The sequence below is a fragment of the Jaculus jaculus genome, chromosome 10, assembly GCF_020740685.1.
Source record: "Jaculus jaculus isolate mJacJac1 chromosome 10, mJacJac1.mat.Y.cur, whole genome shotgun sequence".
NCBI lineage: Eukaryota > Metazoa > Chordata > Mammalia > Rodentia > Dipodidae > Jaculus > Jaculus jaculus.
In genome coordinates this window covers 100541640-100567043 of record NC_059111.1, presented here as the reverse complement: position 1 = coordinate 100567043, position 25404 = coordinate 100541640, and the positions used below count along the sequence as shown (strand labels likewise).

At 49.6% G+C, this 25404-nt stretch overlaps 1 protein-coding gene across 1 annotated transcript; it reads right to left on the bottom strand.

Annotated features, from left to right (window-relative positions):
• Nucleotides 1-5377: 5377 nt before the first annotated feature.
• On the bottom strand, nt 5378-24666 carry Clec2l (C-type lectin domain family 2 member L). Its single transcript, XM_012949335.2, has 5 exons — nt 24486-24666; nt 13807-13881; nt 9576-9742; nt 8486-8586; nt 5378-6086 (listed from the first exon to the last, which is right to left on the bottom strand). The coding sequence occupies exons 1-5, from the start codon at nt 24664-24666 to the stop codon at nt 5975-5977; spliced, it is 636 nt and encodes a 211-aa protein (XP_012804789.2). The 3' UTR covers nt 5378-5974.
• Nucleotides 24667-25404: the final 738 nt, after the last annotated feature.

The window sequence follows — 25404 nt, the reverse complement described above, 5'->3', positions numbered from 1 at the left end:
CCCTGAGACTACATAGTTAATTCCAGGTCAGCCTGGACCAAAGTGAGACCCTACCTCAAAAAAAACAAAAAACAAACAAACAAACAAAAATTATTTATTTTATAAGAGAGAGAGAATGGGAGCGCCAGGGCCTCCAGCCACTGCAAACAAACTCCAGACACATGAACCACCTTGTGCTTGTGGTTTATCTGGGTTCTGGGGAGTCAAACCTGGGTCCTTAGGCTTCATAGTCAAGCATCTTAACTGCTAAGCCATCTCTCCAGCCCCCTTACAGCCACTTTGAGAAGGTTATACTTACTATTTGTGTATTGGGATATTTCTAGGACAAATATAACCTGTGCAAATAAATGTTAACTAATCTCTAGAAAGAAGGAAAGCAAGGAAGGAAGGAAGATATAAAAGTGTAAGAGGGGGAGCCGGGCGTGGTGGCACACACCTTTAATCCCAACACTCGGGAGGCAGAGGTAGGAGGATCGCTGTGAGTTCGAGGCCACCCTGAAACTCCATTGTGAATTCCAGGTCAGCCTGGGCTAGAGTGAGACACTACCTCAAAAAACAAACAAAAAATAAAGTAGGGTGGGGAAGGGCTGGCGAAACTGGTTTAACTTTTTCTTTTTCTTTTTTTTTTTTTTTTTCAAAATAGGGTCTCACTGTAGCCCAGGCTGACCTGGAGTTCACAATGGAGTTTCAGGGTGGCCTTGAACTCACGGCGATCCTCCTACCTCTACCTCTGCCTTCGGAGTGCTGGGATTAAAGGCATGCACCACCACGCCCAGCCTGGTTTAGCATTTAAAGGCACTTGCTTGCAAAACCTGCCATTCCAGGCTCAATTTCTCAGTACCCACATAAAGCTGGGTACATACATCTGGAGTTCATTTGCAGTTGCAACAGAGCCTGGCATAAGCTCACATGCACATGCACGTACATGCAAATAAATTTTGATAAAATAAAATGAAAAGAATGAGTCCAGCTGGGTGTGGTGGCTCACCCTGATAAACCCAGCACTTGGAAGACAAAAAAAGGGATATTGAATTCAAGACTAGCCTGGGCTTTGTAGTGAGACCCCATCTCAGGGGGGGGGGGGGAAAGCAAAAAGAAGTAAAAGAAAATGGAATTAAAATGTGAAAGGCTGAAGAAATGAAACGCTCATCAATGAGAAACAAAATGTGAGGTATGGGGCTCACACCTGTAATTCCAGCACTCAGGAGGGTATGAGACCCTGTCAGAAAAGGAGGGGAGATACCAGGCATGGTGGTGCACGCCTTTAATCCCAGCACTCGGGAGACAGAGGCAGGAGAATCACTGAGTTCAAGGCCATCCTGAAACTACATAGTGAATTCCAGGTCAGCCTGGGCTAGAGAGAGAGCCTACCTCAGAAATCCCTTTCCCCAGTAAAGAAGGGGAGAGGAGAAGAGAGGTAAATGGCTTCTCATCCAACATGAAGAACAGGAACCCAGAAGAGTCTCCAGAAACACACACATTTTTTTCTCCACAGGATTTTCAGGGTGTTCCAGTGGCTTATGAAAGGCCAGATGTCTTAGTCCAGTTTTTGTTGCTGTAACAAAACACGAGAGGCTGGGCACTTTACAAAGAGGTTTATTTAACTTAGGACCTGATGGTGCATAGCATCAAGAAGACGCTAGTGGGCGATGTGAGCATCTGCTCTGTGCATGCAAAGACATGTACACGATTGATCGCACTGTCTTGAGGCTTAGGATCTGAATAACAACAACAACAAAAAAAAAAAAACACCAGCCAGATTACACAAGTCAAAAGACAAGACCGCACAGCAGCCTATGGAAAAGCTCAATCTTAGGAGCTAGAGGCGTTGGGGGGAAGGAGTGGTCACTGGAGGCTTTTGCTGTCGGGAAGAGAAGACACAACATTCCTCATATCCCCCACTTCTGCGCGTTGTCTATAGGAAGGTGGGGTGAGGCCAAAAGGCAGCTGGAAGAATTGCCTACGGACATGCGGGTGTCTTCTCAGAAGGTGGCCCTTCCCCAGTCACCCACACACACAAACCACCTCCCCTCCCAGGAGAGGCCAGCTGGGCAGGGGACACTCTGGCCATACAAGTAGGTTCCCAGGGGCCCTGTAAGGGTGTTCTGTGCTCAAGTACTTCCGTTCTCAGCTTGCAGAAACGTAGCATGGAACAGACCCTAACCTCACAGAGTGTTTTGCTTGTCAGCCCAATAAAGCCACCATACAGGGGAGGGAATGACAAGAAAACACTGGTCCAGCCACTAGTCAGAGACTAAGTGCCCTCACAGGTCCTTCCAGAGTCCTCCCCCTGCCTCTCCCATCTCCAGAAAGCCAGCCTGCTGGGGGACTCCAGCCTCCACACAGGTCCTGCCTGAGGCTCCAGGTGGGACTGAGGTTCAAGTTCACCTGGAAAGCCCAGGCCTCGGTTCTGAGTCGAGTGCATTTCTAACTCCAGGAGAGTCACCTCTGAACAGAAAAGCCAGCCAAGGGCATGAGAGGCAGGGCAGGAGAAGAGGAGACAATCCCTGTGGGGTCACTCAGGCTCTGAAGGACAGTCACAGTGTCCACCCTCAGTGATGCCCCCTCCAGCTGCCCAGCACAGGTCGCTATTGGCACCTTCTGAGCTGCCTCAGGCTCTCCTCCCTCTTTTTTTCTATATTTTTTTGTTTATTTTATTTATTTAGTTGAGAGTGACAGAGAGAGAAGGAGGGAGAGAGAGAGAGAGAATGGGCACACCAGGGCCTCCAGCCACTACAAACGAACTCCAGATGCATGCAACCCCTTGTCCATCTGGCTAACGTGGGTCCTGAGGAATCGAGCCTCAAACTGGGTTCCTTAGGCTTCACAGACAAGCACTTAACCGCTAAGCCATCCCTCCAGCCTTCTCCTTCTCTCTCGTTTAAATAAATAAATAAAATAAAATTTATTTTAAAAAATAGCCGGGGCCAGGCATGGTGGTGCACGTCTTTAGCCCCAACACTTGGGAGGCAGAGGTAGGAGGATCGCCATGAGTTCAAGGCCACCCTGAGAGTACATAGTGAATTCCAGGTCAGCCTAAGCTAGAGCAAGATCCTACCTGGAAAAAAACAAAAATATAAATAAAATAAATAAATAGCCAGGCACAGTGGCACATGCCTTTAATGTCAGCTCTCAAGAGGCCAGGCAGGAGGATCGCTGTGCGTTTGAAGCCAGCCTGAGGCTACATAGTGAATTCCAAGTCAGCCTGCCCTAGAGAGAGACCCTACCTCGAAAAACCAAAAAAAAAATAAATAAAAATAGTCAGGCATGGTGGCCCATGCCTGTAATCCCAGCTCTCAGGAGGCAGAGGATTGCTGTGAGTTCAAGACCACCCTGAGACTACATAGTGAATTCCAAGTGAGACTCCCTTGAAAAAAACAACAACAAAATTGTGTTTGTGTGTGTCTGTGTGTGTGTGTTTTGCAGACACACTCATACCTGTCACACATTAATAGGATGTGAACAGCTGTCATCCCCAGGACCCCAGGCAGGGTGAGGACAGCGCCTCTCCTTGGTCCCTCAGGTAGTGTACTCCCCTGGGGCAGTGTTTCCTACCTGGCATTTCTACATGCTGAGGGATTTGAGTCTCCACATATTTGTTTGTTTGAGGAACAGAGAGTGTATGGGTGCACCATGGCCTCCTGCCAATGAACCCAGATGCATGCGCCACTTTGTGTATTTAAGTTTTAAGTGGGTACTGGGGCATCAAACCTAAGCTGTTAGGCTTTGCAAGCAAGCACCTTTAACCACTAAGCCACATCTCCAGCCTGCCTCCAGGTATTTGAGACTTAGACTGTAGTGAGATACTGGCCTGGCTGTGACCAAGCGCAGGTGGGAGTGAGATCCCACGGGGGGGGGGGGGTGCCCGGCAGGGGCTGACCTCCTCCTTACCCCGCAGCCCCTCACAGAGCCTCTCAAAGGTGTTGGGGAGGGGGATCGCCCTAGAATTTCATTAACACTTTTTTTTACACCCAGCTCTGCCTCTGGCTTTCTAATGGGAACAAACCTTGAAGGAAAACAAATTATACCTACTTGAAGAAATCACTGGAAAGCAAAAAAAAAAAAAAATTAAGAAAACCAAGTAGACTTTTCTTTTCCAAAATATTTTATTTATTTATTTGCAAGCAGAGAGAGAAGAAATGAGTGGGCCAGGCACTGCAAACGAACTCCAGATGCATGCACTACTGCATCTGGCTGGACATGAGTACTGGGGAATCAAACCAGGGTCATTAGGCTTGGCAGGCCAGCATCTTAACCACTAAGCCATCTCTCCAGCCCCACGCAAATATTTATTGAAAACTATGCTCAGAGATTGAGCAGGGCTCAGGGGCAGGCAGCCTGCTGCCTTTTAAGCTGTTTTTGAAAATGGACTCAGCTACCACATCTCACTTGGCCGTGGTACCAGGAGGTCAGAGAGCCCTCGGCCCCCACCGCAGGCTGCACAGAAACCTCAGGTGTCCTCAGCATGGGGGCGCCAGGAGCTTCTGCACTTCTGCTTCTTCCTCAAGCAGCCCAAGGGGAATAGGAGAGACCAGACCCTTAAACACTCTGACCCAGCTCCGATATGCACAGCACTGAATCCTCTACAAACTCTCCCAAGAAGAATAAACCATTTTTCCAGTGTTCTAGAACATTCTAATGCTTTAAAAAAAATTATTGTATTTTAATTTAGATAGAGAAAGAGCCTCATAGAGAATGGGCACCCTAGGGCCTCTAGCCACTGAAAATGAAACCCAGACACATGTACCACCTTGTGCATCGGGCTTTACCTGGGTCCTGGGGAATTGAACCTAGGTCTTTTGGTTTTGCAGGCAAGCACCTTAACCGCTAAGCCATTTATCCAGCCCTCTGGTGCTTTTTAAACTGTTTTCCGTCTTCTCTGCGTGGTCCTTGAGGAACAGGACCATGGTTTTCCCATACCTGGTGTGGTGCCTGGCACACGGAAGATATGAATAAACAATTGTCATAATGAGTCAAGTTACAATAAAGCAGACAGAATAAAGCCAGGCGTGGTGGCACATGCCTTTAATCCCAGCACTCGGGAGGCAGAGGTTGGAGGATCGCCGTGAGTTCGAGGCCACCCTGAGGCTCCACAGTGAATTCCAGGTCAGCCTGGGCTAGAGTGAGACCCTACCTTGAAAAACCAAAAAATAAATAAATAAATAAAGCAGACAGAATAGAGCCCACCCAGACAGCTTAGAATAACATAATAGTCTACCAATATTAAATGAGGCCTGAGGTCAGAAGGTGGGTTTTATTTATTCTTTTCCACCTACCACACTGGAACCAATGCACCTTGGCAGTGGCCCTCTGCAGACTGCACCTCTCTGTTCTTCCCCAAACTGTGACCCTAGAACAAACAGCGACAGACTCTAGATGCCAGTCATCTCTTTATTCCATTAGTGGCCAATAGACAGCACCACGGCACAGCAAGGGCCCTGCCTAAGGACCCTGGGAAGGCAGGGAGTGCGGACATAGGGGCCTCTACCCCTGGGCAAAACTGTCTAAGGGGTCGGGCAAGCCTCCCCCAGCAACCTGAGAGAAACCACTGGGGGTGGGGGACTGTTGTTCCAAAAAGTCACACACCCCACGTCGCCCCCGACCTGGCCCAAGCACCGGGGCTGCGGCGAGAAAGAAACATTGCAGGCAGAGCCAGGGAGGGCGTGTGGTGTGGCTAAGGGTGAACTGTTGACAGGTGTGTGTGTGTGTGTGTGTGTGTGTGTGTGTGTGTGTGTGAATGAGGGAAGGATGGCTAGGCTACTTAGCATATGAGATTTAACTGTTGAGCCACAGGACCTACCTAAGGACCAGGAACCAGGGCCTCAGAGCTCAGGAGCCCAAGAGAGGGGACAGGGGCAGAGCCTTCCCTTCCCACTACTTCTACTTGGTGAGGGAGGGCTCCTGCTGGAGGCAGATCGTGGCGCGGACACCACCCTCAGGCCTGGGTGGAGGGCTGCTGTTGATGAGATCCACTTCACGAGTAGGCCATCTTGCTGCACACCCAGGGCCGGGTCATCAGACACTCCGTTGACACTAACCTGGTGGGCTCCACGAAAACACACTCCCCCAGGCCAGAGATGGTGAATCTGTGACGGGAGAGAAGGGGGTACACAGTCCGTCGCGTGGTGGCCCAGGAGCCCCTCTAGCCTGTCCCTCCTTCACATCGTCACTGGCCTGCCTTTGAAAATCCCTGCCTGGTGCATCTCCCGGCTCTGTTGTGCCCTGGCCACCTGGGGCTGCCCCACGAGCTCTTTCCGGATGCTTCCTGCCTTTCCCTCCTTCCACCACTTTCCAGGGTTAACTCCATATCCCAGATTCCAAAGAGCCAAGTTCAAGACCACCCTCTGCCCATTCTGCCTCCTGCACAGTGGAGTACCACTCATCACAGCCCCAAAGGGGCATGTCTGTCTAGCCCTGTCAATCCCCAGGGGACAGTTTCTGCTATGCTCATCTTGGCTCCCTGACAGCACACAGCATCAACAACCATAATAATAGCACAACACTAACGGACAGGGCTGGCTAGTTCAGGAATTCATGGAAAGTACACGCAAACCTGGGGTGTGTTAAGAAACTGCCTTTTGGGCTGAAGAGATGGCTTTGCGGTTAAGGCACATGCCTGCGAAGCGTGAGGACCCATGTTTGACTCCCCAGATCCCACATAAGCCAGATGCACAAGGTCACGCATCTGGCTTATCCAGACATGTGTCTGGAGTTTGACTGCATTAGCTGGAGGTCCTGGTGCACCAATTCTCATCCCCCGTACCCTCTGTCTCTCATGAAAAGAAAGAAAGAGAGAGAAAGGAAAGGAAAGGAAACTTCCTTTCACAATAATATTGAGAAGAAGTGATAGAGGAGTGTTCAGCACTGAGACATATCTAGCACATCTTCCAAGGCTCAGAGTTCATTGTGGAAAAGGTGGCGGGAAGAATGTAAGAGCCAAAGGAAGCATAGGACTGCTTACAATACACTCTTCCAGACACAAAATGGCCTGGATATACATGACCTCTCAGTGCCTGACACTACTTACTTACACAAGACCCTCATAGTAGGAAGAAAAGAGATGATGACATCAAAATAAAAGAGACTAATTTAGAGGGGAGGGAATATGATGGAGGGTAGATTTGTGAAGGGGAAAGTGGGAGAAAGGAAGGAACAATCATGGCTCATTGTCTATAATTATGGAAGTTGTCACTAAAAAAAGTTTAACAAAGCCAGGCGTGGTGGCGCACACCTTTAATCCCAGCACTCAGCAGGCAGAGGCAGAAGGAGCCATGAGTTCGAGGCCACCCTGAGACTGCATAGTGAATTCCAGGTCAGCCTGAGCTAGAGCGAGACCCTACCTTGAAAAGCCAAAAGAGAAAAAAGAAAGAAAGAAAGAAAGAAAGAGAGAGAGAGAGAGAGAGAGAGAGAGAGAGAGAGAGAGAGAGAGAGAGAAAGAAAGAAAGAAAGAAAGAAAGAAAGAAAGAAAGAAAGAAAGAAAGAAAGAAAGAAAGGGGGGAGGGGGAGGGAGGAAGGGAGGGAGGGAAGGGAAGGAGAAAAAGAAACTGCCTTTGTCCCTTGCAGCTGAGAGAGTTTTGAAAGATCCTGAGAATCAGGTCATCGCACTTCCGGGACCCTCGCCTCCAGGGCTCTCTGAAGACTTGGAGAATAGCAGGTTTCCAAAAGCAGGGAGAGATCCGTAAGTCTAGGCTGGAAGCAGGGAGGGAGGGAGGGAGGCGCCGAGGGTCAGGAAAGGGCAGAAGCAAAGGGTGCTGGAGCAGAGGAAGAAGAACTGCCTGGGCCTCGTCTCCGGAGCTGGGCAACCACTGGGCTCCTGCTCCGCAGCCAGGGGCCCTTCCGCCTGAGCTCCTGCCTTGGGGACACTCTTGGGCCATCCACATCAGGTTGGCAGCTGTGCCCCTCCCCAGATGGCATTCCTGGTCACATTTCTCCATCGACTTCCTGCTTGTCCCTGAGACTCCCCCGACCCCACATGACCTTCACTGTCACCACCCCATTACCCAAGACCATAACTGCCCCCACACCACACCCTGTGCCTCCATCCACACACCCCAATCCACACCACCTGAGCCCCACAGATATGTCACCACCGCCCTCCCCAGCACCTCCACAGGGCGCCTCCACCAGGAGGTGGTTTCCTGGGGAAATGTGGCCAACAGTGGTCCCCAGGCATCTGTACTCAGAGACGCATTCTCCCATAGCAATAACGCCACCTGCAACCCAAAGCTGCCCAGAACAGAGGCTCCACCTCCCAACCTCCCTTGCAGCCAGATGTGGGCGTGTGACTAAATTCCAGACAGTGGGAGCTGCACCCTGACACCTGGAAGCTCTGCGTGAAGATGGACCACCAGGTGAGACTAGAGTTAGAAGAAGAAAGTCAAGATGTTCTCAAGAGACCATCTCTTCCACTCCCCACTACAGACTGGAATCTGTGTAGCCCTTGTTGGGTTCAGTGGCCTTCCAGAAAAGTGAAGCCTCAGCTCACGTGTCTGGGTCAAATGGATCCCCGTTCACCCAGTGGAATTCGTCCCCGACTCTGCGCAGGCCAATCCAGGGCTCCCTCCGGGTGAATTTGAACATAAATTCCTGCAAAAGGAAAAAAGGACAACTTCAGCCTGAGGCTCTGTCTCCTGACTGCTCTACGGCCCCAAGGCAAGCCTAGCCATACGGAGGCACAGGAAGGTTATCCTAACTGCACACTTCTGGCACTTTCTCTACCCACAGGGGCCAGATACTGACACAAAGAAATAGTTTTAAGACTGCCCACTGTTTCTGGAGGCCACACCCCTGTGACAAAAACTTCAAATGACCAGGAGGTTCCTCAGCTCTGTCTCTTTAACCTTTCTATCAGTAAAATCATTTTTGTTTAATTTTATTTATTTAATTGAGAGACCAAGAGAGGGAAAGAGGCAGACAGAGAAAGAGTGTGTGTGAGGGAGAGAATGGGCCTCCAATGCAAATGAACTCCAGATGCATGAGCCACCTTATGCATATGGTATCTGGTTTACATGGGTCCTGGGGGATTGAACTGAGGTCCTTTGGCTTTGCAGGCAACACCTTAACCACTAAGCCATCTCTCCAGCCCCTTTCTTTCTTTCTTCCTTTCTTTCTTTTTTTCTTCAAGGTAGGGTCTCACTCTAGCCCAGGCTGACCTGGAATTTACTACATAGTCTGAGGGTGGCCTCGAACTCACGGCGATCCTCCTACCTCTGCCTCCCAAGCGTTGGGATTAAAGGCGTGCGCCACCACGCCCAGCCTCTGTCAGTAAAATCATTGACAGTACTAAATGAAAGAGCATGTCCTAATTTAGACGGTAGGAAATGAGGCCGCTTTTACGGGTGCTTACAACTTGTAGTTGATGATGGCGCTTTACAATACTGAGTTTGCGCAGCCAGTCTGACTTGGACGAAATTAAGTGGCCTTGACAATGGAAGTGTTGGCAGTGCTCAGGCCCCAGGGAATGCACCTGCACACCCCCGGAGACAGGTTACAGGGGAGGCACTGTTCTTGGGTGCGGCTCTTCCCTGGCAGTCCGGGGTGGGACCTGAACGCACCCCTTTAGCCCGTGTGCTCACCAGCTCCTTTTGGCTCTGGATAACGGCCAGCGAGGCCTCGTGGGTGTGGCAGTACTGTCTGCCTGTGTTCCAGTCCCTGGGCTCCTCGGAGAAGAAATAGCACTTCCTGCCGTACAGCAGCCAGTCCTCCGGGCAGGGGGTTTCGCACTTGATGCAGCCCTTGGAAGCTGCAAGAGGAGCTCGGGTTCGGCATCTGCCCGGGCCGCTGGCCACCCCCTTGATCCCCACTCCACACACCCCCACTCCCTCTAGCTGCCTGGTGTCCAGTGCCCCTCAGAGACACTACGTAGGTCACCGCCTCAGAGTCCGGATGAATGAGAAAAGGGGGCTGGGGAGGCCAATGTGTTGCCAGGAGAAGTGGCAGCAGACTGGCCCAGGAGTGAAGCTCTTTTCTCTGCCAACTCCCATGGCTTGGAACCCCAGAACCTCCACTTTGCAAGCAGCCTGGGATCCGGGCAGGATGGAAGGGTCACTCCCATACCCACGTCCTCCCTCAGCTAGCACAGCAGCCCTGTGTGCTACTGAATTGCTAGAAAATTCCATTTAAGTTTTGTTTTTGTTTGTTTTTCCAGGTAGGGTCTCACTCTAGCCCAGGCTGACCTGGTATCCACTCTGTAGTCTCAGGGTGGCCTCGAACTCACGGGGATCCTCCTACCTCTGCCTCCCGAATGCTGGGATTAAAGGTGTGTGTCATTACCCCGGGCTGCTTTTTTTTTTTTTTTTTTGAGACTAAATTTCATGCAACCCTGAATGGCCTCTAACTTGCCATGTTGCCAAGACTGGATTGAACTCCAGCCTCCTGACTCTTCCTTGCAAATTCTGGCATCACAGGAACATGCCACAGCTAACTTAAAGGTTCATTTCAATCTTGGTATTTTCACTGTTGGTGGTATAGAATTGTGTTTTAAGATTGTGTAGATGGCAGGTCCCATAAACATGCCTCTTTTTCTTTTTCATGCAAGTGATTGAAAATGTACATGGTCCTCCCACAAAAGCTTCCACTGTGTGGACACAGATTAACTACTGGGCACTCCCCTGGAACACAAGTCCACTGGGGAGACTGAGGACGGTGTGATGGCCTTTCAAATGCTTGCACCTCCACAGTATCTCCCAAGTGACTCTGCCGTACTGCTGAGATCACAATATGCTATGTGTCCACCTTACCATAAGCCCCCCACCCCAGCAATAGGAGAAAAGGAAATGATTTCATATGTAGCATTATTCTAGGTAAAGACAAGCTGGCCAGGTGACCACTGGGTTCATTTCTCTGCTCATCTCACCAGTCAGAGACTGACAGTATTGTATTGTTGGACTTTCACCTACTTTTTTTTTTTTTAGAGAGAGAGAGAATTGGCGGTCGCTGCAGTCGAACTCCAGATGCTTGCGCCACCTAGTGGGCATGTGTGACATTGCGCTTGCCTCACCTTTATGCATTTGGCTTAAGTGGGATCTGGAGAGTCGAACATGGGTCCTTAGGCTTCATAGCTAAGCCATTTCTCCAGCCTGATTTTTACCCATTTTTAATTTTTTTGTTTAGTTTTATTTATGTATTTGAGAGCAACAGACAGAGAGAGAGAGAGAGAGAGAGAGAGAGAGAGAGAGAGAGAGAGAGAATGGGCAAGCCAGGGGCTCCAGCCACTGCAAACGAACTCCAGATGCATGCACCACCTTGTGAATGTGGCTTACTTGGGTCCTGGGGAATTGAGCCTCAAACCAGGACGCTTAACCACTAAGCCATCTCTCCAGCCCTTTAAAAAACTTTTTTGTTTATTTTTATTTATTTATTCACCCATTTTGAGACTATCTATACCTGGTCTTGCCGTAATTCTCTCTCTCCTTTTTTTTTTTTTTTTTTTTTTTTTTGAGGTAAGGCCAACACATTGGCCTTCTTTTTATGCAAGAGAGGGAGGGAGAGAGAATTGGTGCACCAGGGCCTCCAGCCACTGCAATCAAATTGCAGACATGTGTGCCCCCTTATGCACATATGAAACCCTTGTGTGGTTGCATCACCTTGTGCATATGGCTTATGTGGGACCTAAAGAGTCAAACATGAGTCCTTAAGCTTTGCAGGTAAGTACCCTAACCATTAAGCAATCTCTCCAGGACCCTTGTTAATTCTTAAGGATTAAAGACAGAAGAAGTGAAGTAATATCCATGACCTCACAGCGCCTGACACTACCTACACAAGACCATCATAATAGGAAGAAAAGATCATGACATCAAAATAAAAGACAGACTGATTGAGAGGGGGAGGGGATATGGTGGAGAGAGGAGTTTCAAAGGGGGAAGTGGGGAGAGGGAGGGAATTACCATGGGATATTGTTTACAATCATGGAAGTTGTCAATACAAATAAAGAAAGAAAGAAAGAAGTGAAGGGAAAGGACTTCTGCAAACACTGCAGAAGCCATGACATTTTGCCGTATGTCCCTCAAGCACAGCCACATTCCCTATGCACACAGCCTCACTGGTACCCTTGCAATCCCATATAGCACTCCATGTTTCTCTGTCCTCTCCCACTTAGGGAGGGTCCAGCATCCACCAACCTTAAAATAGGCCCCTTTGGGCTGGAGGGATGACATAGCCATTAAGGTGTTTGCCTGCAAAGCCAAAGGACCCAGGTTCGATTCCCCGGGAACCATATAAGCCAGATGCACAAGGTGGTGCATGCATCTGGAGTTGGTTTGCAGTGGCTGGAGGCCCTGGCATGCCCATTCTCTCTGTCTGTCTCTCCCCTTGCAAAAAAAAATACATAAATAGGGCTGGAGAGATGGCTTAGCGGTTAAGCGCTTGCCTGTGAAGCCTAAGGACCCCGGTTCAAGGCTCAGTTCCCCAGGTCCCACGTTAGCCAGATGCACAAGGGGGCGCACGTGTCTGGAGTTCGTTCGCAGTGGCTGGAAGCCCTGGCGCGCCCATTCTCTCTCTCTACCTCTATCTGTCTTTCTCTCTGTGTCTGTCACTCTCAAATAAATAAAAAATGAACAAAAAATATTTAAAAAAAAATACATAAATAAAAAGGCCACAAATCCTCCAAATTTAACAACTTCTTTGAGTTCCATTTGTTTTCTGTGAATTCTGTATGTAAATATTAACAAAAATCAGTGTTGAGTTCATTTGCATATCCCCGGATAACAAGCAGAAGAGTGTAGAAGGTTTTCCTTCCCCTACATTCTATCTCTTGGTCTCTAGGAAAGTCCCATTCACTCCCTTCACTGTTCAGCACATGTGTTGTTGTGTTGTTTTGTTTTGTTTTGCCCTGTAATGCCACCCACCAGGCAGTAATGCCTGTATTGTTGCATTATCCCTGGACAGAGCTAACAAGGTCATACCCCCTTTTTTAAAATTATCAGCACTTACTCCAGGACCTTACATGTAGCCAAGGCTCAATAAATGTCCGTTGAATAAGTGCCATATTTAAATTCCTGTATCTTGGGCTGGAGAGATGGCTTAGCGGTTAAGCACTTGCCTGTGAAGCCTAAGGACCCCGGTTCAAGGCTCGGTTCCCCAGGTCCCACATTAGCCAGATGCGCAAGGGGGCGCACGCGTCTGGAGTTCGTTTGCAGTGGCTGGAAGCCCTGGCGCGCCCATTCTCTCTCTCTCCCTCTATCTGTCTTTCTCTCTGTGTCTGTCACTCTCAAATAAATTTAAAAAAAAATTTAAATTCCTGTATCTCGAGCTGGGGAGATGGCTCAGAGGTTAAGGTGCTTGCCTGTGATGCCTATGACCCTAGTTCGATTTGCCAGTCCTCACGTAAAGCCAGATGCTGGAGTTAGTTTACAGCCACACACCTTTAATCCCAGCACTCGGGAGACCGAGGTAAGAAAATCGCTATGAGTTTGAGGCCAGCCTGAGACTACATAGTGAATTCCAAGTCAGGCTGGGCTAGAGTGAGACTCTACCTCAAAAAACCAGAATTTTAAAAATTCCTGTATCTCTAAACCACCGCCACCTACCCCAGCCTACCCTAGCCTATCCTGACTTCTCACTGCATGTATGAACTAATAACAAGTATGTTTTCTACCTAACCTGCCTGGCCATTGAAGGGGATAGGTACAAACCATTTTGGAATGTATTCTTTCCAGATAAAATCCCACTGACCACCAAGCACTCTATCGTCTATTTCCAGTTGCCACCCCCCTCAACTTCCTGATATGTCAAAGAGCTTCCTTTACCTAGCTAGACACGCATGGGACCAGACATGCATAACCCACGTATTCTGGCATGCACGCTCACCCAAGATGCTCATCACCACCAAGATGGCAAACAGAAGGACCGCGATGGCCCCCAGCAGCAGCCGGGTGGTGGTGTCTGAGGAGAAGAGAAAGAAGTCAGTAACTGCTGCCACCTGTCGCCAACTCCCAGCACCCGCCCCAAGTAAGTCCTGACAGTGAGGCCATGGGGAGGTGGAGCCACGCCAGGAGCCACCCTGGAGTGGCCGCCGTGAGGACCACTATTCTAGACCACGATTCCCATTCTGCCTGCCCCTGCTGCCCACAAACTCCTTCTGTGGCCAGCACAGCTTTCTGGCTTTGAATCTCCCACTGCTTTCCCACGGGGTCCAGGTTTCATCTAATAACCCAGGCCACCCTGGCAGCCCTGTGGCGGGCTCTTGACTCTATCATTCTCCTTCTTGACACCCTGCTGACTCCTACGCCACCCATCGTTTCCTGATCCTCCAGCCCTCTCTTTTTTTTCTTTTACTTTTTTTGTTTATTTTTATTTATTTATTTGAGAGAGACAGACCAAGAGAAAGAGGCAGAGAGAGAGAGAGAGAGAATGGGCGCACCAGGGCCTTCAGCCACTGCAAACGAACTCCAGATGCATGAGCCTCCTTGTGCATCTGGCTGATGTGGGACCTAGGGAATTGAGCCTCAAGCCGGGGTCCTTAGCTTTATAGGCAAGCACTTAGCTGTTAAGCCATCTTACTCTAGCCCAAGTTGACTTCAAACTCACAGCCATCCTCCTACCTCTGCTTCCCAAGTACTGGGATTTAAGACATGCGCCACCACACCTGGCTCCTTTTTAATTTTTTCTTTTCTTTTCTTTTTTTTTTTTAATTTATTTGAGAGAGTGAGAAAGAGGCAGAGAGAGAGGGAATGAGTGTGCCAGGGCCTTCAGCAGCTGCAAACAAACTCCAGATGTGTGCACCCCCTTGTGCACATGTGCAACCTTGCGGGCTTGTGTCACTGTGCGTCTGACTTACGTGGGACCTGGAGATTCAAACATGAGTTCTTAGGCTTCACAGGCAAGCGCCTTAACTGCTAAGCCATCTCTTCAGCCTATCCTTTTTAAACTTTTTTTTAAATTATTTTATTAAATAAAATAAAATATATTTATTTGAAAGAAAAAGAATGGGTGTACCAGGGCCTCTTGCAGCTGAAATAAACTCTAGATTCACATGCCACTTTGTGCATCTAATTTTAGGTGAGTACTGGGAAATTGAACCCCAGATGGGCAGACTTTGAAAACAAGTGCTTTTAACTGCTGAGCCGTCTCCCTAGATGAATTTTTGTTTTGTTTTGTTTTGTTTTGTTTTGTTTTTCAAGGTAGGGTCTCACTCTAGTCCAGGCTGACCTGGAATTAACTCTGTCATCTTAGGGTGGCCTTGAACTCATGGCAATCCTCCTACCTCTGCCTCCCGAGTGCTGGGATTAAAGGCGTGTACCACCATGCCCGGCTTCCTAGATGAATTTTTTAAAAAAATTTGTTAATTATTATTTGTTTGCTTATCTGAGAGGGGAGAGAATGACTCCCAGGCTTTTTGGGGCTACAGCTAGCAAACTCCAGACATGTGCACCATTTTACGCATTTGGTTTATGTGAGTAACAGGGAAATGAGCCTAGACCATCAGGTTTTACAAGCAAGTACCTTTAACCACTGAGCCTTCACCCTAACCCCTATTTCTATTATGTTTTTAATTGGGGGGGGGCAGGTTTCTTGCCACTACAAATAAACACAAAATTCATGATCCATTTTCCACCTGGCTCTGTGTGGGTGGTGGGGAATAAAGCCCAGGTCAGCAGGCTTTGCAAGCAAGCTCCTTTAAGTATTGACAAAGCCATCTTCCCAGCACTGTTGTTAATATTTTAAAGAATCCTAATAGGTGTGATTTCCTCTGCCAAATTATTTTGGTTTGAATTTTTCTTTCTTTCTTGTTTGTTTGTTTTTTGAGGTAGACTCTCACTCTGGCCCAAGCTGACCTGGAATTCACTATGTAGTCTCAGGGTGGCCTCGAACTCGTGGCAATCCTCCTATCTCTGCCTCCTGAGTGCTAGTTTGAATTTTTCTTTCATCGTTACCATTCAGTATATAGTTACTTTGTTGTTGTCCATTGCATTGGAAGTTAAGAAATCAATATATGAGGGCTAGGAGACAGCTCAGCAGTTAAAGGCACTTGCTTAAAAAGCCATTCAGGGCTGGAGAGATGGCTTAGTGCTTGCCTGTCAAGCCTAAGGACCCCAGTTCAAGGCTCGATTGTCCAGGACCCACGTTAGCCAGATGCACAAGCAGTGCACACATCTGGAGTTCCTTTGCAGTGGCTAGAAGCCTTGGCGTGCCCATTCTCTATCTATCTGCCTCTTTCTCTCTCTGTCTGTTGCTCTCAAGTAAATAAATAAAAAACAAAAGATTAAAAAGCCATTCAGCCTAGGTTCAATTCCCCAGTACACACATAAAGCTAGAGGCACAAAGTGATGCATGCATCTGGTGTTCATTTGCAGTGCCAAGAGCCTGAAACACCCAACCTCTATCTCTCTGTTTACAAATTAATAAATAAAAATATTTTTAAAAAAGAAATCACTGGGGCTAGAGAGACGGCTCAGCAATTAAAGGCACTTACTTGCAAAGCACAAGGGCCCACGTTCAATTCTCCAGTATCCATATAAAGCCAGGTGTTTCTGGAGTTCATTTGCACTGGCATGCCCACACCCACATACTCTCTCTTTGCCTCTTTCTCTCAGTCTCTCTCTCTAGTAAAAAGTAAAATGGTTTTTTAAAGGCATTTTTAAGAGGGAGGGAGGGAGAGAGAGAGAGAATGGGCACACCAGGGCCTCCAGCCACTGCAAACGAACTCCAGATGCGTGTGTCCCCTTGTGCATCTGGCTGAAGTAGGTCCTGGGGAATTGAACCTGGGTTCTTTGGCTTTGCAGGCAAACACCTTAACTGCTAAGCCATCCCTCCAACCTGTAAAATGCTTTTTTAAAAAATCAATATATGGGGCTGGAGAGATGACTTAGTGGTTAAGCACTCGCCTGTAAAGCCTAAGGACCCTGGTTCAAGGCTCAATTCCCCAGGGCCCACGTTAGCCAGATGCACAAGGGAGTGCACACATCTGGAGTTCGTTTGCAGTGGCTGGAGGTCCTGGCGTGCCCATTCTCTCTCTCTCTCTAGCTGCCTCTTTCTCTCTCTGTCACTCTCAAATAAAATAAATAAAAATGAACAAAAAAATTAAAAAACCAAATTTTAAAAATCAACATATGAATTCTTGGGGAAACACTAGCATTTAATCCAAAGCAATTCTCCCTTTTTTATTTTTCATTTTGGGGAGAGTGCACACAAGAGAGAGATCAACAGAGGGAGAGAAAAAGAATTGGCACGCCAGAGCAGCCACTGCAATGGAACTCCAGACGCTTGCAACGCCTAGTGGGCATGTGCGACCTTGTGCTTGCCTCACCTTTGTGCGTCTGTCTTATGTGGAATCTGGAAAGTCAAACACAGGTCCTTAGGCTTTGCAGGCAAGCACCTTAACCACTAAGCCGTCTCTCCAAGCCCCAATTTTCTTGAAGAGGTGGCCCCTGGGAGCTCCTAACCTGCTGCCATCTGACTGGCTGCCTTGGCATCTCCCTGCACCAGAAACATTCACTGGGGCGGGGGGTGGGGGACCGGGTCTATGAAAGCCTCCTCTGGGAGTCTGGGTGTGTAGCTTCAACCAGTGTGAGACCAGAGGTTCAAGCCTGACCTAGAAGACTAGACTTTGCTTTGCTGTCCTCTGTGGTGGATCCCACAGAGGCTGCGCCCCTGGGGCTTCACAATGCCTATCATCCTCTTTCCAAACACAAGTACTTGAAGATGAGGGCGCAGCTCTACCCTTTCCTGACAAGGACTCTGGCTTGCTTTCCTCATGCTAGCTGCAGCCTCTTGGGTTTTGAGGGAATCTCAATGCACACAGAGCCTTGCCTATCTGCAGCCTCCACATCTGCATTCCAACCACTGTGCACTGGAATATCCGGGAAAACATTGCATCTGTACTAAATATGTACAGACTTTGTTTCACTGCAGTATAAACACCTTACACACAATGGTAGAACATCTACAAAGCATTTCCGTCATGTTGGGTGTTGTATAGAAGAAACAGATGGGGCTGGAGAGATGGCTTAGCGGTTAAGCGCTTGCCTGTGAAGCCTAAGGACCCCGGTTCGAGGCTCGGTTCCCCAGGTCCCACGTTAGCCAGATGCACAAGGGGGTGTGCATACATGCATCTGGAGTTCGTTTGCAGTGGCTGAAGGTCCTGGCATGCCCATTCTCTCTTTCTCTCTGCCTCTTTCTCTCTCTGTCATTCTCAAATAAATAAATAAAAATAAACAAAATAAATAAAAATAAAAATAGAAGCAACAGATGATTTAAAGCTCCTGAGGAAGCCAGGTGTGGTGGCACACATCTTCAATCCCAGCACTCGGGAGGCGGAGTAGGAGGATCGCTGTGAGTTCGAGGCCACCCTGAAACTACATCATGAATTCCAGGCCAGTCTGGGCTAGAGTGAGACCCTACCTCGAAAACCCAAAAATAAAATAAAATAAAGTTCATGAGAGGATTAAACAGGTTCTATGCAAATATACCATTTGATCTCAGGTACCTGAACATCCTTGAAGTTTGGAGTCCAAGAAAGCATCCTGCAACCAATGCCCCATGGATGTTAAAGGAGGGACTAGACAGTGCTCAGAAGTATGCCTAGAGAGGTGAACGCAATGTACCCAGGTTTCTTTTAAGTAAGGACTATGCTGGATTCCTGTGGAGTCCCTAAAGCAGGACTGTGCTGGGCCATTGCCTTGCATACTATACAGCATCCACTGGGACTCAAAGCATCTGAGGAGACCTAACAACGCTGAATGACCACATGCCTGGGCAGCCTGAAATTCAGCAGAGTCTGCAGGAGCTCAGCAGAAGAAGGGGATGTGTGCATGTGCTCCCAACACCAGCAGAACTGGGGTGCCTCCTCAATCCCTCATGGGGATGATTTCTCTAAATGTGCACTGTGGACAGAGGAAGGACCCCCTAGGGGTCCCAAAGCACTGCTCACTGTCTGCCCTCCCAGAGAATAACTGGAGTGGGACAAACCCAATCAATGTAGCATTAGAGTTTCCTGAGACTATGGATCCAAGTGTCACAAACTGGGTGGCTTCAACAATGACATACCTTCTCACAGTTCTGAAGGCCAGGAGTCCAAAGTCAAATTGTTGGCAAGGCCATGCTGCCACTGAAATCCATTGTGGCATTAGCTAGCTCTCTTATTGCTATAACCAAATGCCTGAGAAGAAGCGACTTGAGGGAGGAAGGATTTACTGCGGCTTGCAGTTTGAGGGGAGACTGTCTATCATGGTGGGTAAGGTAGGTCGCATTGCATCCACAGCCAGGAAGCGGAGTGCAGTGAGTGCTGGTTCTCACAGCTTCTTCGCTCCATGCTCCGTGTGTGTGTGTGTGTGTGTGTGTGTGTGTGTGTGTGTGTGTGTGTTTGGTGTTTTCGAGGTAGGGTATCGCTCTAGCCCAGGCCAACCTGGAATTCACTACATAGTCTCAGGGTGTCCTCGAACTCACAGCTATCCTCCTACCTCTGCCTCCTAAATGCTGGGATTAAAGGTGTGCCCCACCATGCCTGGCTTCTTCTCTCTATTTTATGAAGTCTGCTGATGATGCCCACAATCAGCGTGATTAGCCTAGTGCAAAAGCTCCATCACAGATTCATTTCCCTGGGCATCCTGGTTCCACTAAAGCTGACAACAGACAGTAGGGAAGCTTTCCTTGGCTCACCCTGCTCCTGGGCTTTACTGGAAGCCTTGGCTTGTAGCTACATCACCCCTGCCTCACTCTCCATCTGCACATGGACTCCCAGGATGAGGCTGGGCTCTCTTAAAGACATCAGTTTGAGCCGGGCGTGGTGGCGCACACCTTTAATCCCAGCACTCAGGAGGCAGAGGTAGGTGGATCACTGTGAGGGTAAAGCCATCCTGAGACTACATAGTGAATTCCAGGTCAGGATTAAAATGAAATCCTACCTTGAAAAACCTGGAAAAAAAAAAAAGATATCTGTTTGTATTGGATTAGGGGCCACCATCTCCTTTCTAACCTCTCTCTCTCTCTCCATATAGATATATGTGTGTGCGTGTGTATAGAGATAGATATAAACTTTTATTTATGTTATTTATAATATATATAATATTTTACTTATTTGCAAGGAGGAGAGAGAGAAGCAGATGGAGAGAACGGACATGCCAGTGCCTCTAGCCATTGCAACAGAACTCGAGATCCATGTGCCACTTTGTGCATCTGGCTTTACATGTATACTGGAGAATCGAACCTGGGTCCTTTGGCTTTGCCAGCAAGCACATTAACTGCTAAGCCATCTCTCCAACCCATCCTCCTCCTAAATAATTATATCTCCCAGGGCCATACTGCTGTACAAGGTCACACTCTGAGATGCCAGGAATTAAACTCACCGTGGCTCTTTTGGTGTGGACACAATTCAATCTTTAATAAGCATCTAACTTTACGATAACTCCACTACACAGTGACCCATATTAGCTGGCGTCTACAGGTGTGGTTTATTTGGGTTTCTAAATGTGTGTAATTTTACCTAATATTAGAAGAAACAACTGAAAAAGATGTGGCTCCTCAGACCAGACAAATCATACTCATAACCCATCTCCCAAAGAAAGGCCCACAGCTGACATCTAAATCATCCAGGATGCAGCCTGGCCAATAAAAATGATCAAATGTACAGCTTGGTAATTTAAAAATTTGTAAGAAACTTCTGCCAAATGCATGTGTGTGGTTTTTATCAGGAAGTTGTGGGTTTGTGCCTAATCAAGAAACTTCTAGCATTAAAAATTTAGATTTGGTGACCACTGAGAAATCTATAGCTTGAGGTATGCAGAGTCACTCTGTCCTCTCCCAGATACCCCAGGCCACTTTATCCCACCCTCAGGGCCAAAATTAGCTCCAGCTTGAATCTTCTCCAGGGTTTCCATATCCCCCTACCCCGGGGGGAGAAGCACTCTGGGTTCATCTTTTCCAGCCTCTCACCTGAACCTGAGGTACAGGGAAAGACTTAGGCCACAGGGAGAGATGTCTCCACAAGGCTTTCTTCTGTCTGGCTTCTATTTATTTTTTAAGTATATTATATTAATTTATTTATTTGAGAGAGACAGAGAGAGAGAGAGAGAGCACCAAGGCCTCTAGCCACTGCAAACAAACTCTAGATGCATGTGCCCCTTGTGCATCTGGCTTACGTGGGTCCTGGGGAATCGAACCTGGGTCCTTTGACTTTGCAGGCAAATGCCTTAACTGCTAAGCCATCTCTCCAGCCCTGGCTTCTATTTATAAAACTAACTCTTCATCCTAGGGCCAGCCTTCCATACCCAGACTCTCACCTCAGCTGTAACCTGTGAGGAGGGAAGTGTTGCTTCCCTCCTGAAGGCAGCAAACTCCTCTGAGAAGCCAGGGAAAGAGAGCTGTGCACACAGAAAGCAAAATTAGATGATCTCTGATTAGCCTCTGGAAGCCTGATGGCCTTGCTCACGCAGGCAAGGAAAAGCACTCTCACGCCAGAGATCCCTATGGCAAACCCCATGGGGGTTTCATGTGTTAGTGGCCACAGTGTATCGGCTAGGTTGTCAGTTTCAATGTCTTCCCCCAGTTGAAGAGATGCCTCAGTGGTTAAGGTGCTTGCTTGCAAAGCCCAGGCTTGATTCCCTGGTACCCACAGAAAGCCAGATGCACAAAGTGGTGCATGTGTCTGGAGTCTGTGTGCAGCTTCAGCAGAGAGGTCCACACTAAGCCGAGGCTGCAAAGGCACCAGGCCCCCAGAACCAGCAGATGGGTAGCTCCATCCACAGCATCATTATGTGAACTGCAGGTTAGCAGAGTGCGGCCTTAAGGACAACACCAGGGTCAGAGGACTTCAACTGAGGGGTTGGCCGCCCTTGCTCCCTGAGCTCCTTGCCCAGGCTGATATGTCTAGGGAGCTGGGGAAAGGAGTCACTACAACAGAACCTACATTCTAGACTTTTCTCTCGTTGGCCCTGTGAGGTGGAAATCATGACCTGACTCGATAGAGGAGGAAACCAACTGGCCAGGCCGTGGTTGCAGAGGCACAAATTCACCCAAACCTAGCTCCACACTCACCAGGTTGATCTCTAGGAGGGCAGTGGTCTCAACAGGACGAAAATAATGGATGTCTGTGGGAAGTCCAGTCAAAGAACCCACAGGGCAGCAAGCAGAAAGGACCAGTCCAAGCCTACAATCTCCCCTCCAGATAGGAAGGAGATGGAGAACACCCAAGGAGCACCCAGGAGACTCACAGAGGACCAACAAATTAATGGTCCTCTAGGAAAGTCAACAAGCCAAGAGACGCTGGACACTGAACCATCAAGATTGGAACTGAGCTGGGTGTGGTGGCGCATGCCTTTAATCCCAGCATTCAGGAGACAGAGGCAGGAAGATCACCACGAGTTCAAGGCCACCCTGAGACTACATAGTGAATTCCAGGTCAGGACCAGAGTGAGACCCTACCTTGGGAAAAGAAAAAAAAAAATTGGAACTGTTCTTGTATGGCATGCACCAGGGGATGCAAGAAGAGGATGGTGGTGACGTGAGTTGGGACCTATGCCAGCCCAGATGAAATAAGGCTGGACCCCAGGTGGATGCTAAGCACAGGGTTGGGGTGGACCCCATGCCCAGACAGGGCTTCTGTGCTCATTTTCTTGCCCAGGGCATGGCCTCTTTTTCAGCCAGGCACACTGGCAGTAGGAAGGACAAGAGGCAGGTGACAGGTCCAGACACAGAACCGCAGCCAGTTATCCACACCTCCCTGAAGTTGCACCACCCAGTGAGGGTTAGGATGAAGGTGAGGTAGGGAAGACCCTTCCGACTGTTTATAAAATGATGAATAAGAAATTCTAGAACGGGGGGCTGGAGAGATGGCTTAGCGGTTAAGCGCTTGGCTGTGAAGCCTAAGGACCCTGGTTCGAGGCTCGATTCCCCAGGACCCACGTTAGCCAGATGCACAAGGGGGCGCACGCGTCTGGAGTTCATTTGCAGAGGCTGGAGACCCTGGCATGCCCATTCTCTCTCTCTCTCTCTCTCTGCCTGCCTGTCTCTCTCAAATAAATAAATAATTAATTTTTTAAAAACCCTCGAAAAAAAAAAAAGAAATTCTAGAACAGAGAACAACATGAAGGAATGCCTTGTGTGAGAGGTAAGGTGGGAATACAGGGCAAACACAGCCACCAATCAGAAACTCCCATCCAAGAGCTGTTGATTGGCCTTTACTCTATGCAAGCTCCCCGTCTGGGGCTCCGCTGTTATGTCCTTCCACTTGAGGAAACAATATGTCCCTCCAGGGTCCTACATATATATATAGTTTTAGAGAGACAGAGACAGAAAGAGAGAGAGAGAGACTGAGAGAATGGGCACCACAAGGCCTCCAGCTGCTGTAAATGAACTCCAGATGCATGTGCGTCTGGTTTACGTGACTACTGGGGAAATTAACTGAGGTCCTTTGGCTTTGCAGGCAAGTGCCTTAACCGCTAAGCCATCTCTCCAGCCCTCTCCAAAGGTCCTAACTACCACTGCGCTTCCCCAGAGTGTGCATAGCCCTCAGACCCAGTGCCCTTCCATGGCCCATCCCTTCTGTCAAAGACCTTCCGTGCTTAGCAGCGCCACCACCTTCCTGGCACAGGTGCTGGCTATGACCCTTCCAGATCACTGCCCCACCCTCCTCACTGACCTCCAGCCCTCCGCCAAAGATCTGCCCAGGGCAGACCCGCTTTCTTAACCCCCCTCAGCATTCCCTTTCATCTCCTGGGCCCGGCCTGAGCAGTCTTTCACATCTGTCCCTTTACCCTGGACTTAAGAGCTCAGTTCTACACATGGATCAGTCTAACCCCTGACACCTGTATCATTCCTTGGGCCTGAAGCAACATTGCAGGTCTGCTCAATACACTACGAAAGATCACCTACACCGGGAAATCTTCCTTTCGAATACTCACTCCCTATGAATACTACCAGGTGCTCCTCAGACTTTGGACTTGGGGTGCTAGGAAACTCTCTGGCCAGCTCCAGGATTGTCCTGCCCATCACACCACTCACTGGCAGCCAACACAAGTTTCCTGAGGAACTGAAGTTGAAATCTCTTCTGCCCCTCCCCCCACCTCTTTGGTTACTGTCTCCTGGCCCGCCAGCGGTCACCACCTGAGCAAGTCTAACTGGAGAGGATGGGTGAGACACCCATCTTGGTAGGAAGGGCCTGGCCCATCACCACCTGTCAGCCCCTCCAACCTTAACCGGGCGCTGGCATCACCTCTGGGAACCATGGCTTGTGTTAGGCTGTCCAAAGCCTTTTCACGGATGCCTGTGGGACAGTGACTGACCCCTTTCACACAGAACCAATAAAGCCCAGAGCTTGAAGCAGCTCCAAGGTCAAAAAGAAGGCAGAGACGCGGTCAAGGCTGTGACTAGAGGTGGTCCCCAGTGATCCCCCCTCCTCCTCTTCCTCCTCCTCCAGGCAGCATCTGCCTGACCTGGACCTGAAATGAACAAATCCTCCGGGTCCCAGGCTGCCCTCCCCAACCTATGGTCAAGGTGACTCTGGCTCCCGGGGGTCGCGGGGTGAAGGAGGGGATGGAGGGCTCGGCGCTTACCCTCCAAGGCCGCCTTCCAGCTGGTGCTGCCCTCGTAGCCCGAGCCGGATCTCCGCAGGAGCCCCTCGGGAGCGCGGGCCTCGGCCTCGGCGGGCGAGCGCGGCCTGGGCGCGGGTGCGGGGCGCGCGGCGGGCGGCGGCGGGGGCCGGGCGCGCGAGGGGGGCTCCCGGGCGGGCTCCATGACCCGCGCTGCTGCCCCGGGGTGCGGGGCCCAGCCCCACGCGCACTCGGCGCTCCGTGCGCCCTGCGGGGTCCCCCCCGCGCCCGGAGCCGCTGCGCCTGCCCCGGGAGCCCCGGCGAGCCGCAGGCTGCGCGCAGAGGCACGCGCGGGGGAGGAGCCCGGAGCCCGGAGCCCGGGCGGGGTGGCCGGCGGGCAGGGAGGAGGCGCCGGGAGCTGGGACTGTCCCGGTCGTCAGCGCCTCCGCCGCCGCCGCCGCCACCAGCTCCCTGGGCAGGAGGCGGGATGCCGCAGAGCCAGCAGCGCTGTCACTCGCCAGGCGACCTGGCTGCGAACTAGCGCCACCGCCCAAGCGTGGGCTGTGCATCAAATGGAAATAAAGTTTACCAGGCACTGGTAACACTCCCGGACTGCTCTTGGGCTTGTCCAGGAGTCCGAGCAGAGAGGTGGGGGCGGGGGGAGACTGGGTCTTGACCCCCCACCCAAGACTCTTAACACTTACTTAACCCAGAGAGACGTGTGCCATGTGAGCACGCAGAGAGCAAAAAGCGTCAAAGGGGACAGTGCAGAACAGTGTGGCAGATTCCAGGAGCAGACTCCTCTGAGCATCTGTCACAGGAACTTGTTTTGTTTGTATTTTTCTTTGTGTTTTACTTTTTTATTTTTATTTATTTATTTGAAAGCGACAGAGAGAAAGAGGCAGGTAGAGAGAGGGAATGGGCGCGCCAGGGCCTCCAGCCA